Below are 13935 nucleotides of genomic sequence, written 5' to 3'. Positions count from 1 at the left end.
ATAATAAAAATATATTTAAATATTATAATTTATTACTGAAGCTATATACATATTTTTACAATGATATGAATTTTTCATTGCTATTGCATAATTACGATTTTTCCATTATTGCATTAATCTTTTATTTTTATTAAACTGTTTAATTTATATTATATTATATTGACATATTAAATAAAATAATATATACAAATTTTCATTATGTGAATATATTTGTTATCTGCACTATATGATATTATATAAAAACATAATAATATATGAATAATATCTATAATTATTTAAAAGATTAATTTGTTTTAAATTATTTATTTTATTTATTATTTATTTACATTACTAAATTCTGCTTCATTTACATCATAATCCATCATTTTATTTTCTAAGATCCACCATTTATCTAAAAGTCCAAAATCTATCACTCTTTTATGAAATGTTAGATATTGTATTTTTAAGTAAGGACAAACAGTTTTATATAAAGAACACATATTATCATAGTCATCTAACCAAATTAGAGAAATTATACCTAAATTCATCCGTCGTACAATGCCTTCATTATAACATTGACCTAACCATTTTACATAATGTTCAGAAATTGGATTACGTATAGCTTCTCCTACTTGCATTATTTTCATGGTATTTTGTAATAAATTTTCTTTAAAGGTACATTCATCTGGATTATGTCTATATAAGTACACACAGGATGCTAGAACTAATTAAAAATAAAATTTTGCTATATTAAAAATATTTTATAAGAATTAATATAATTTTTTTCTAATCATTTATGTTATATTTTAAATTTTTACGATTTTTTAAAATAAAAAAATAAATTTTTTCAATTGATTTTTTAAATTTCTTTTTATTAAAACATAAATGAACTTACGAGAAAAATATATAGATGTTCTTATAGGATGTTCCTTACAATCTTTAGTAGCACCTAATGCTGATTCTTTGTAATCTATATAAAGATTCTTCCAATATAATCCTATAAATAAAGATATATTAAATTAAATTAAATTTTTTTTAATATTACTTGATTTTAGTTTTAATATTGATTTCTTTTTTATTACTATGTGACATTTAGTTACCCCATCGTTCAAGAAATGTTCCTTTGAGTTTTTCTGGTATTTTAAGATTTTTTGTCTTATTTAAAACATTATAAATAGGATTTATTAATTTTAAAGTAAATTTGTATTTTTGAAATTGAGTAAAGTAATTATAATTCATATTCATTGAATTTATAATAATAATCTTGAAATAATTATTATTTAAAACATTTTTCAAGTTATAACAGATATTAAAACAGATACAAGACAAACTTTATACTGAACGAAAATATTAAAATTGAGGTTATCCACGTGTCTGAAAGAAATATATATGAAATATGATGAAATGATTATATATAAAAAATATTTATATATGATTACTTATATTTTAAAAAATAACGTTTACAAATGTCTTAATATATTCTTTCTATATATAATGTACTAAATTATACATTATTGCAACAGTAATTTAATTTAAATATTATGATTTAAAAAAAACTTTAAATTGTTTGAAGTAAATAATTATGATATAAGAATGTATAAAAATATTATATCAAAATATCAAATTAGAAGTTTAAAATTTAAAAATTTATTTACAAAATGCTGTAAATAAAAAATTCATAGAACAATAATATTTGATTTAATAATTTTCAATTCAAAAATCAAATTTTGAATAATGTCATTATTCTAATAAGTACATAAATGAAAATTATTTATATTTTTAAAATAAAAGTAGATATTAAACATTATGATGTGAATATGAAAATAATAAAAAATATAAAATTGAAATTATTGAATTGAATTATTAGAATTGAAGAAACTTTATTGATTTTTATCATTACCTTAGTTGATTGTATCATTTTTAGATTTTTAATATCTTATTTTTCTAACCTTTAATAAATTTTCAACGAATTTTCTATATCTTTCTTTATTTTATATTTAAATTTTTAAATGCATATAAATTGGAATATATTATTTTTTGTTTAATTTTGTGTTTAATTTTGCTATATTAATTATAATAAAATCAGACATTTAAATTTTTATTATGTGAAGTAACACGTAAGATGTGAGAGAACAATATGAAATCTGTCACTACTTATATGCATATAAATTATTGTACATTATTGTAAATTATTGAAGTACATATATATATGTCTTCTAATTTTAAAGACGATGAAATATAAAATAGTATCAAATTTATGTGATATTTATGATAATATTTATATTTAATGATAATTTATATATATTAGAATTGAATAATATATGAAAAATTTAATATTTAATAATTAAATACAAGAATAAAGTTTACAATTTTTTATATTAAAATAATAATTTCATATAAATAATTATAATTTTTTAAAATTGGCGTTTCTTTTTCTCAATTCAGGTATAAAAATTTAATATTACTTTAGTTTAATTTAAAATTTTTAATTGTTAAAAGATTATTTTTAAATATTAATGATTTTATATAAAGAATTAAAGAAATAAAAAAATCAATTATATTTAGAGATGATGTTAACGAAATTAGAGATAATTAAAATTGTGCAATAAATGTTTTCTTTGAAATTACAGTAAATATTAATTTTTTGTTTTAAATTAACTGATTTAGAAAAGACTAATTTAGAAATTTTATATAATCATTTAAATACAAAAATTTATTACATTTTAAATAATTAGCTCCTATAAATATACTATATTATATTATTTAATTCAAGAAAAAAATATATTTGTTATAATTTCGGTGAAGAATTTATTACATTTTATTTGTTTCATTCTGTATTTATAAATATTTAAATAAATAATGATATTGGAATAAAATATGGAACAGAATATGATATTTATAAAATATGATATGATTCACAGTAATTTTAAATGAATTTAAGTTATTTTAGTAATATATATATATATATATATATATTACTAAAATAACTTATGTGTGTAATATATATATATATATATATATATATATATATATATTACACACACACACACACACACACACACACACACACACACACACACACACACACACACACACACACACATTTACATATATTTTTACATTTAAATAAAAAAAATTTCAAAAAAATATTTGAACATACATATTATGTTTTATCGCCATGTTTTTGTGGCTATTATTTATCTGCCTAACTCGAAAATGTAATCGACATTATCTATAACATTGTTAAATAAATTTTTATATGTTCATATTAATTGTAAGATTAAAAGAAATTTTTATATTTGTATTTTATTTGAAATTGATAAATAGGATTTTTCTAATTAATTTATTTGTAATGGTTATATTGTTCGATACTAAATAATAAAACAATAATAATAATAAAATATTTTTAAATTTATTATTGTGAAAATACAATTTTTTATTTTAAATATTTCATTTTTTTTGCAATTTGATTAAATTTTTAAATATATATATATATATATATATAATATTTTTAAGCTGTAGTTAAATTTTTACTTATCGAAGTTAATAAAAAAATTCATTCTGATTCCGTAATTAATATTTAAAAATAGGTAAAGAATTAAATATTTTATATATGAAAATTGAACTATTCTATCGATGCAGTATTATATAAATACGGCAGTGTTGAATTGATTGTAGAATTAAAGATAAGTAATGACCATATGGTAGAAAAACTCCATGTACTTAAAAATTTTTATCAAACAAAATTTTTTATCTTTAATCTATAAAATATTAGTTAAAGTTAAAGTTAAAATATCTATTCTAAATAATTTATTTTTCATAAATATTTACGTATTTTCCTACTTATTCTTTATAAATATCAATGATGTATAAAGATTTCCTGTTAAGTAAAGAATTTTTCACAAAAATATAAATAAAATATAATATTTCTATAATAAATAAATTGGTATTTTTTATATTTTCAAATATATTATGAAAAATAATAATTTAAAATATGCAATATAAAAATAAAAAATTGTTAGTTATAAAAGATTTAACTTAGAAATCTCTTAAAACTCTTTGAAATTTAAATATTTCGCATTTTTGAATTTTCATTTTTTAATATTTTTGCAATTTAAAATTCGAAACTGAAATTTATTTTTATTTAAGTAATATAATAATAATTAATAATAAAAATAATATAATTATCAAATTAAATTTGTATTTAGATTTTCTATTTATTATAATTAGTTTTATATGAGAAAAAAATAAAATATAAAAATTTAAATGTTTATAAATTAGAAAAATTGTTAATTATAATTCAAAATTTACAAGAATTTCAATTTTCTCTTAATGAAGTAAATTAATAAATTTTTCTAAGTTCCTTAGAAAAAAAAGAAAAGGAAAAAATAAACATTTAAGATTTTGAGAGCTTAAAGTTTTGAGACTTTCAAGAATTATAAGATTTTATAAAATTTCGATTTTCAGTTTTTTTAAATTTAATTAAAATAATTTTTTTTTTTCGTCAATTTTTTTTTTCTTTGAAAAGGAAAGAAAGAAAATTTGAGTAAAAAAAAATATTTAAAAATTAAAGAAAAAGAAAGAAAGAGAAAGAAATAAAAAAATTTTTGAAATTATTTTTTCGATATATAAAAAAATAATCATTTTCAGAATTTTAAGGATTTTCATAAGAATATAATTAGTGAAATTAGGTAGGAAATATAAATTATATTGATTTGCAAAATTTTTTTATTTTTTATTATATAATTTTAATTGTATTTTTCATATTGAATTTAAATATGCAATCTTTATGTTGTTTAATACGCTTTACTGACATATTTACGCTTTAATGACATATATATTTTAATATCTAATAATTTAACATAATTTTAAATAATTAGATATATTTAAAAAAAAAAATAATACAAAAAGAAATTATTTTGTATTATTTTAATTTTTTGTCTAATTGAATATTTATAGAATATATAGTATGTCAAAATCGCAAATTTTTTTCTTTAAAAAACAAGAATATTCAGCTTTTATTAAGTTATTTAAAATATTTTGTATTTTGCTCATATGTTTTAGATGAGAATTTATTATTTTTGATATATTGCAATTAAATTAGTTAAAAATTATGAAAATAAAAAGTGAAACATTTTTTATTTATTTCTATTAGAAATTGTGATATGAATAATTTAATTAAATTCTACCATTCTCAAAAATATTCTCTGTTCTTCGCTCTTATCTTTTATTTGTATTATATTACATGTAACTATTTTACATATCATAAAATGATATAACCAAATCATATAATCGAGATGTGTTATAGATAAGTAATTTATGTATCTCAAATTTTATTAAAATTTATTTTTTTTAGAGAAAAAATTATTAAGAGGAAATATAAGTGATATATGTATAAAGATTTGTTTTTCTATAACTTTATTTTTTTATAACTAAGAAAATATAAATAAACTTTTTTATTTTAAATAAATTCTCATTGTTTTATATATATATTGATTATTTGAATCATTTTGTATAAAAATGTTTTAAATGTTTAAAATTAAAAAAAGTAAAAAAAAGAAAGAAAATTCGGAATATTTCGCTTTCATATAATAACCTTCATATAATACTTTAGAAATTGTTTTTTATTATTTCTTTATTTTTTTTTATGATATAATTAATATAGTTATTATTTATGTTTGATAATTTTTATTTATTCTTTCAAATCTTTTGAAAGAATTAATAAATATAAATAGTTTTTGTTTAAGATAATTTTATAAAAAAAAATAAAAAAAAATTAAATCCAAAAATTAAACATTTCATTATTATACATTTTTCAGAATATTAATTATTATGATGTCTATATTGATGTGTAATGCATCATTTTGTTGAAACTCAGTTATATTTGATGGAAAGGAGCATCAACTTTAGAAAATGTTTCATCATCTAATATATTATTTACAAAGAAATATCAATCAATAATATTTAATAAAATATTACTTAATAAAATATAATATTAATCAATAATACTTAAAAAAATATCAATAAATAATAAAATATTATATGATATGAGATATTAATATTATATTTAACTATTCGCATTTTTTAAAAAAATATAAATTTTTTATAATCCATAGATATTTATTATATTTGTTGAATATTTTATATTTTTAATATTCGTTTGCTCATTCTTTGTAGAAGATTTTTATTATTCTTTTGCTTGTCACAACAAAAATGTATAAAATCGAATATAACGTTCTTCATTTCCTTGATGTAAATATGTTCAGTGAAAAAATTGAAATTGAAATTTTATATAAAATTTTTGCAATTTTAATATTGTTTGAAAAAAGATTTGGTTATTTTATTCTTCTGCTATTTATATATATTTCAGTAAAAAATTGTCAATAAAATTCATATATAGTTCATAAAATATGTAATCTAATATTATTAATTATAATTATAATTATTTGCAATTGGTTTCAGTATATTTTTTCCATATTTACATATTCTATTTTATAGAAAAATATTTACATTATTTATTAAACATTTTTATATTATATGTTTATAGAATTTTTAATTTGTCTTAAAATACAAATTAAATAACCGATTATATCTTATAATAATTATGTCTTATAAAAATAAAAAAAAGCTATAAAGTTATATTTTATGAAAATATAAAATAAAAGATAAGATTAAATTTTTTTTGATTAAACAAATAATTGCATCATAGACATTAAAAAAATATATTTCTTTAATTTTCGAATAGTTTGTTGCAATTAATTAATAATGAAATTATTTAATATCTAACACGAATATATTGTATATATACTTATTAAGTAAAGTATAAGATATTGATATTTAAAGATGAAAGAAAATAAGTTAAAAAAATTAAAATATTTCGATAAACTAATATTTAAAAATATTATTTCAATTAATATTTAAATTAAATAAATATTATTTATAGATGTAATAAAATAAATGATATAAATAAAATATTTATTTTTAATTTAATTGAAATGTAATAAGCATCGAAAATGATTATATTTTATTTCTTATTTTTTATTTCTTGATTTTACATTGAAAATAAATTGAATTTTTTATGTATTATATTATATAATAATATAATTTCAATATATTGCATTATAATAAAATTAAAATTAATATTTATTTGGAACTATTTTTTATTATTCGTATAAATTGATATTAATATATATTTGATATCATAATTTTGTCTGATACAAAAAAAAAGTTTATTTGCCAAATTCTATATAAAGATGTTTAGTTCCTTTAATCTATTTGAAAAATCTCTTTTTTCAATTTTGTTGACATTATAAATATCTGTAAATAAATTATATACCATTATACAAATTATAATATTTTTCAGAATCAATTTTTTACAATATTTATTCAAAAAAGAATAAATTATTTTTTAATCTGACTTATAAATATTTATAATTTTTTCTTCTTCTTTCTATTTTCTTCTTCTACGTATCTCGTTTTTTGAAGCCTGATGCTTTTACCGTGCCTATCTTTGATATGTACACGTTATTCGACAAGCAAGGAACCCGTAGACAAGTTACTCATGGGCGATGCTCCATCGATCGCGTCGCTTGCGAGGGGTGGAATCGTGACCAGAGACATTGGCAAAACGAGAGAGAATTAATACTAGAACAGGAGAAAAGAGAGCAGAGAAAAGAGAAGGAGAAAGGGAGAATGTAAAGGAAAAAGAGAGATAAGTTGAACAGCAAGAGAAGTGAACTCCCCTATGTCGACGTTCAATTCTGCAATGTCGGCTTTTCGAGGGTGTATTTTATGGTGAAACAAGGGAAATGAGGAGCAACAGAGATAGATATATGTGAAAAGAAACAGAACATTACAGACACAAAATATGAAAAGAGAGAAGAAAACAGATAGGGTAACAGAGAATAAGTGGAAGAGTAACTTCAGAGATTGTATATGAGAGAAAAGGATGAATGTTGGTTGAAGATATAAGATATCCATCAGAGAATTGAAAAAAGAAAGTATAAGAATGTGAAAGAAAAGAAATTGTAATATTAAGAATTTAAAATGTTATTTTGTATGTATTTTATGAGTTAAATAATATTTCATTTATTAAAAATAAAATAGTTAAAAATATAGTTATATATATAGTATAAACGATATAAAAACTAATAAAATATATATATATATACATATATATATATATACATACGTATAATGTATATATCTATTTTTATAATTATTAAAAATAATTTGTATTAATTTAAAATTTTTTATTTTTACTTACAAACTGTTATTTACAAATGTTCAAATATCAAATTTAATAAAAAAATTTAATAAAAAAATTTATATATATTATAAATCATAAGTATTTACATATGATTTGTGTATCTGGAAATATATATATATATATATATATATATATATAAACATTTTTATAATATATATATATATATATTATAAAAATGTTTTGAATAAAAATAATAAGATAGATTCAATTTTTGTTTTGAAAAGTTCTATAAATATCATGTTTGGATTTTTAAATAGAAATTTATATTTTTCATTACATTTGTATATTAAAATTTTTTTAAAATACTATTTGTATATATACTTTCTAGAAGCTAATTTCAAAACATGAAATTTCAAATTTGACGTGACTTTAGTCATATCATTTTATACATCACAGCAATATGTCATATTTGAAAATCTATAAGTTGAAATTGACTGGTACAAAATATACAATGTAGATTTAAAAACATTTCAACATTTACAAGAATATATTATATACATATATTCTTATAAAAAATATATATTTTTAAAACTTAAACATAATCTTCAAAACATTTTAAAATCATCATGGAATTAAATAAAAGTTGGCATATGCTTCTATTAGAATTATATAACTTTTTTATAAAATATTTTTCAAGATATTTATACATTTTCAGATATATTATATCTTATACAAATTTTACATTTTGTGAAACTAAATATAAATTAATTATTTCATTTTATAACATAATTTAAAATTCCTCATTTCATATAATAATTACACACATTTTTGTTAATAGATTGTTAATAGTTTGTAAATATAAAGAAAATAATTACTAGAAAAATCATATAGTATTAATTTTAAAAAATCGTATGAATAGAAATATAAATGTTAAAGAAAAATAATCAATAATGTTTGCTAAAAGAAATCAAATTTGATTTTTATATATTTTTATAATCATACAAAACATAGTAAAGAAAATATAATTTGAAACTATTATTTAGGATGAATAAAAAATGACAAAAGTTCCCAACATAAAATTGTAAATATCATAGAGAATTAATAAAACTAATAAATTTTTATATTTCAAACTGTTAATAATAATAAAAAACAAAAAGTATTTGAAATTTTAATTAGAAAATAATATTAATTAATGATTTTATTAAAATAAAGATAATATAGAATAGCAATATTCTAATTTACTTTATAAAATTTAAAAACAAATAAATAAAATTATTTTTTCTTATGATATCTTATGATAATCAATGCAAAATGTAAAAATCAATTTATATATAAAAATCAATCGATCAAAGGAAAAATATTAATTTTAAAACTTTATTTACAGTAGTTGCAAATATAACTTTCAGAATCATAATCACATTATACCACATTTTCACACATGAAATATTACATTTATTTTTTTTCTCTTTTATCTATGTTGTAATTCATATTATAAAAAAGACATAGTCCTTTTCAACTTTGGAATATTTTAAATATTCATTCATATTAATTCATTTTTGGTATTCCCAATTAGCAATATGATATTAATTTATAAAAATTTCATATTATATTTTTTTTTGAGAATTAATAATATTTTAAAAAATTATAAAATTAATATGTAAAAAAATAAATTAAATAATTTAGTCTAAAATTATGTTTTAATCATAATTACAACGATTAAATACTTGTCGAAAAACTTTTGTAAATTAATACTTTACACTTCTAAGTACTATTAGTTTGAATTGAAAATGTTAAAATCACGATTCCATAAATATTATTAACAGATTAACTTGTCACTATTATTTATAAATTAAATAATGATAATTTTTTTAGATACATTAATATTTTAATATTCCAAATATATTGTAGATTTTCTATTATAATTTTTAATAATTAATTTTATTTAAATATATGTATATTACTATTAATTAATGCATTACTTATTTTATTATATATTAGAAAGAATTAAAAAATTAGTTTTCAAAATCTATGCATGATTAAAAAAATTTACTTATTATATGTATATATATAAAATATATTCTTGGATTTGTATTTGATTCGAAATGAAAATATTTTTGTTTTAAAAAATATATCAAAGAAAATCATTTGCGATATTGTCAATATCAAAATAGAAGCTTTTTTATATAACTAACACAATGGTTAATGTGAATTCCATAATGGAGAATATTAGCAAATATTAAACTAATAACAAATCGCTTAATAATTAAATGAATTTGAATTTAATTTGAATTAATATTTAAATATAAGATATTTTTGTTAATCTAACAGTTGAAAAAATTGATCAATAATTAAATGTAAAAATAAATTTAAAGTAAATTAAATTAAAATTCATTTAATTATAATTTTTAAAAAAATTCATAAATATCATAACGAATTATATAAACTATTATAGCTGCTATTTTTTTTATTTTAAATATTAAAAACAAGATTTTAGATTTTAAAAAAAAATTCTAGATTCTTGTTTGATCGAAAATATTTTCAGTAGAAAAAATTTGTTAAAATCTAACTAAATGTGAATATGCACAAAAGAAGATATCTGAACTGAATGCCATCAAGGAATCGCCTACAGTTGTAAGACTTTGCAATTGTTTGTATTGTGAATTTTGATCTGAACTAATAGTGATTGACTGTTGTGACTGACTGATGACTAATTGAATTCTATAGTTTCTGACTATGATCTGAGTGATTTCCACAAACCACTCAGATCAATTGACTAATTGCAATCTTTTTGATGTCTAATTAATTAATTATTGATCTGATTTGAATTATATTTCATTTTAATTGATCCAATCTAAAATCTGATATCTAATTATTCTAACTACTCTGATCTACATTGTCTAAATTTAAATTTTAGTTATTGATTTAATTTGAATTTTATCTCGGCAGAATTCTAATTGTGATTTTGGAAAAATTATCACAAGTTCTTGGTTCTCTTTCCAATTATTTTTTTTAACAAAAATACAAATCAAGAGAGAGTTAAAAAGAAGTAATAGTCGCGTTACAGATCAGTTTTCAAGAATGGGTCCTTGCGAGACAATTGGGACACAAGGATGGGAATCAGAATCTAGCTACCATTTCTATAATCCGTTGTATAGCATTTGTATTGCATAAGAATGATTTATTGAAATTTTTTAAATTTAGTGAAATATTTATTGCTATTATATTTTAGTCTTGATTATTATTGAGAATTTAGAAAATGTGAGGGAATTGTACCCTTTTGTAAATTACTACTAAAAACCTAAACTGTTGAAAATATTAAAACTATTAAAAATGAAATTTAAATTATTTGGCTTCACAAATCATTCTTTGTTCTTGTTCTTAATAAAATTATTTCTTATTATGAACTATTAAATTTCTATTAGTTTACAATAAGGAAGAATTGAAATTATTTTAATTTAATAATAAAAGTGGCTATACTTTAGCTATTATTATTTTAAAAAAAAATACAATATTTTTATTATTGTATTTGATTTAAAAATTCTTTATATTTCAGAATATTTTTGTTAATTAAATATATATTTCATTATTATGAAATTATTATAAAATTATTTTTTTTCATTCTTTATTTTTTTCTTTTTGGAATTTTTATTAAGATTTCAAAATGATAATTCATGACATTCTATGTTTTAGAATAAAATAAAGTTAACAATTCTATTCTATGACCATTAAAAATTAATTATTTTAATACATTCAATGCGATATAAACATATGTCATGAGAATGTTTTATTTTATTCAAATACTTTCAAATACTTAATTTTATTTTTTCAAATACTTAATTTTCCAATTGCATACACATTGACGAACTGTCACTAATATATATAGTCATGAATTTCATTGCAGTTTCCAATTTTACAATTGTTTTTTGTATGTATAATTTTTTGTATGTGTTTTTTGTATAAAAAATTGATATCGGACACTTTCGATTTTTGATGTCATATTGAATGTATTAATTGAAATCAAAGTTTGGTTGCCAAACCAATTAAAACTGACTATTTGTTATGAAGTCGTTAACCAACGACTATGAAAATGAAGAATTATGAAGATCAATGATAGCATCATTTATCATAGAATATCGAAATGTATTATTAATTATAACAAAAAAAATTTATTTTTTATTATTTTATATTTATTTTATTTTATTATTTATGATTGAATAAATAAAGATTATTATATAAAATTATTAATTTGTGTTGTAATTTGTTTTGAAAATAATATTCCAAATCTCTCAGTTTATAATAATATATTATATATATATTATTATAATTTAAAAACAATGAAATAAAATATGACTTGGTTGTGTTTTTTTTTAATGTTTCTTTTTGTGTTCTTTTTGTGTTTAGTCATCAGAGAATTCTTTTAATAGATAATTTAATAATTAATTTAATAATTTCTTTTGTGTCTCGTACTTTTGAATATTTTTCAGATGTTTTATAATGTCATCATTATCAAATTTTATCATATTGAAATTTTTCTATTACGCTATATAATTGCATTTTTGTCGCTTTCAACATCTTAAATTATTTTGTTTTCATAATTTTATAAAATATCTAAAATTAAAAAGCGATGTTCTTTATATTCATAAAAGAATTCAGGATATTAATCTGATAACATATTTTAAGATTATAAAATAAAATGAACTATTATATATATTAATACACTAATTCTTATATATTAATTTTAAATAATTATTAAATTATTTTAAATAATTACCAATTATTTATTTGCAAATTGTTAAATAAAAATGTGAACATATTTATATTATTTGTGAAGAGTGAAGTATTTTGTAAGAAAATTTAATTGTCAAATTATAAATTATGCGTTTTATATAAATTTTATATTTAATAATTATATATATATATATATTATATGTATTATGTTATATTATGTATTATATTATATGTATATATATATATACATTGTATATATTATTGTATATATATATTATATAATATATATATATAATTACTAGACTGTAGATATCATGCTAATATATATTTCTATTTAAAATAAATAAAGAAATAGAATCAAAATAAAATTTGTTTTCTCATTGAGAGTTCAAAAAAAATATATTTTATTTTCCATATTTTGCATATTGTATATTTTTTTCATATTGATTCGAATTAATTAAAAATTAATGCATAATAAATAATTTAATATTAATAATATTTTCTTCTAATATTTTTTTAATTTATAATATCTTTATGCATCATATGTATTTATTAAAAAATTATATATTATAATAATTGTATGATGATGTTTCTATATAATATAAATGTTCACATATACGAACGTATATGTTTAGAGCAAATGGTATTCTTTCATTTTTACAATTTAGTTATATAATAATTTTTATCTGGATTTTTATTAATTCCAACATTATTGTTTTATAAATAAAGACTAAATTTATATACATTTCAAAATATTTTAATTGTATGATCTAACTTTAATTTAAATAGAAAAAGTATTTTTACTAACTAAAAGTTATTATTAAATTCTTTGTATTATATTGTCTATTCATAAAAAATAATTAAAAAATTACAAACGAATTTAATAAATGAGAACTTAATAAATGAAAAAAAAAATAAATGTACAACAAAATTTAGATCATTAAGAACATATCTAATAATAATTATAATAATAATAATATTAATAACTAGTAAACATTACATTTGTTATATAAAATATT

The 13935-nt window shown here is 16.9% G+C and overlaps 1 protein-coding gene across 2 annotated transcripts; it reads right to left on the bottom strand.

Annotated features, from left to right (window-relative positions):
* Nucleotides 1-287: 287 nt before the first annotated feature.
* Nucleotides 288-1353, bottom strand: LOC122719292 (mitochondrial import inner membrane translocase subunit Tim29). Of its 2 annotated transcripts, XM_043944991.1 has the most exons (4): nucleotides 1080-1353; nucleotides 875-976; nucleotides 518-703; nucleotides 288-391 (listed from the first exon to the last, which is right to left on the bottom strand). In XM_043944991.1, exons 1-4 carry the CDS (start codon nucleotides 1222-1224, stop codon nucleotides 315-317), a joined length of 510 nt encoding a protein of 169 aa, XP_043800926.1. In that variant the 5' UTR covers nucleotides 1225-1353; the 3' UTR covers nucleotides 288-314. The 2 variants fall into 2 exon arrangements, with proteins under 2 accessions (XP_043800926.1, XP_043800925.1); XM_043944990.1 differs by having other exon boundaries at nucleotides 288-703.
* Between the last annotated feature and the right edge of the window lie 12582 nt (nucleotides 1354-13935).

Source organism: Apis laboriosa, unplaced genomic scaffold (assembly GCF_014066325.1).
Source record: "Apis laboriosa isolate Shangri-la unplaced genomic scaffold, ASM1406632v1 scaffold71_cov137, whole genome shotgun sequence".
In the NCBI taxonomy this organism is placed as follows: domain Eukaryota; kingdom Metazoa; phylum Arthropoda; class Insecta; order Hymenoptera; family Apidae; genus Apis; species Apis laboriosa.
Note: the sequence above shows the minus strand (reverse complement) of the source record. Positions and strands in the feature narration are given on the sequence as shown.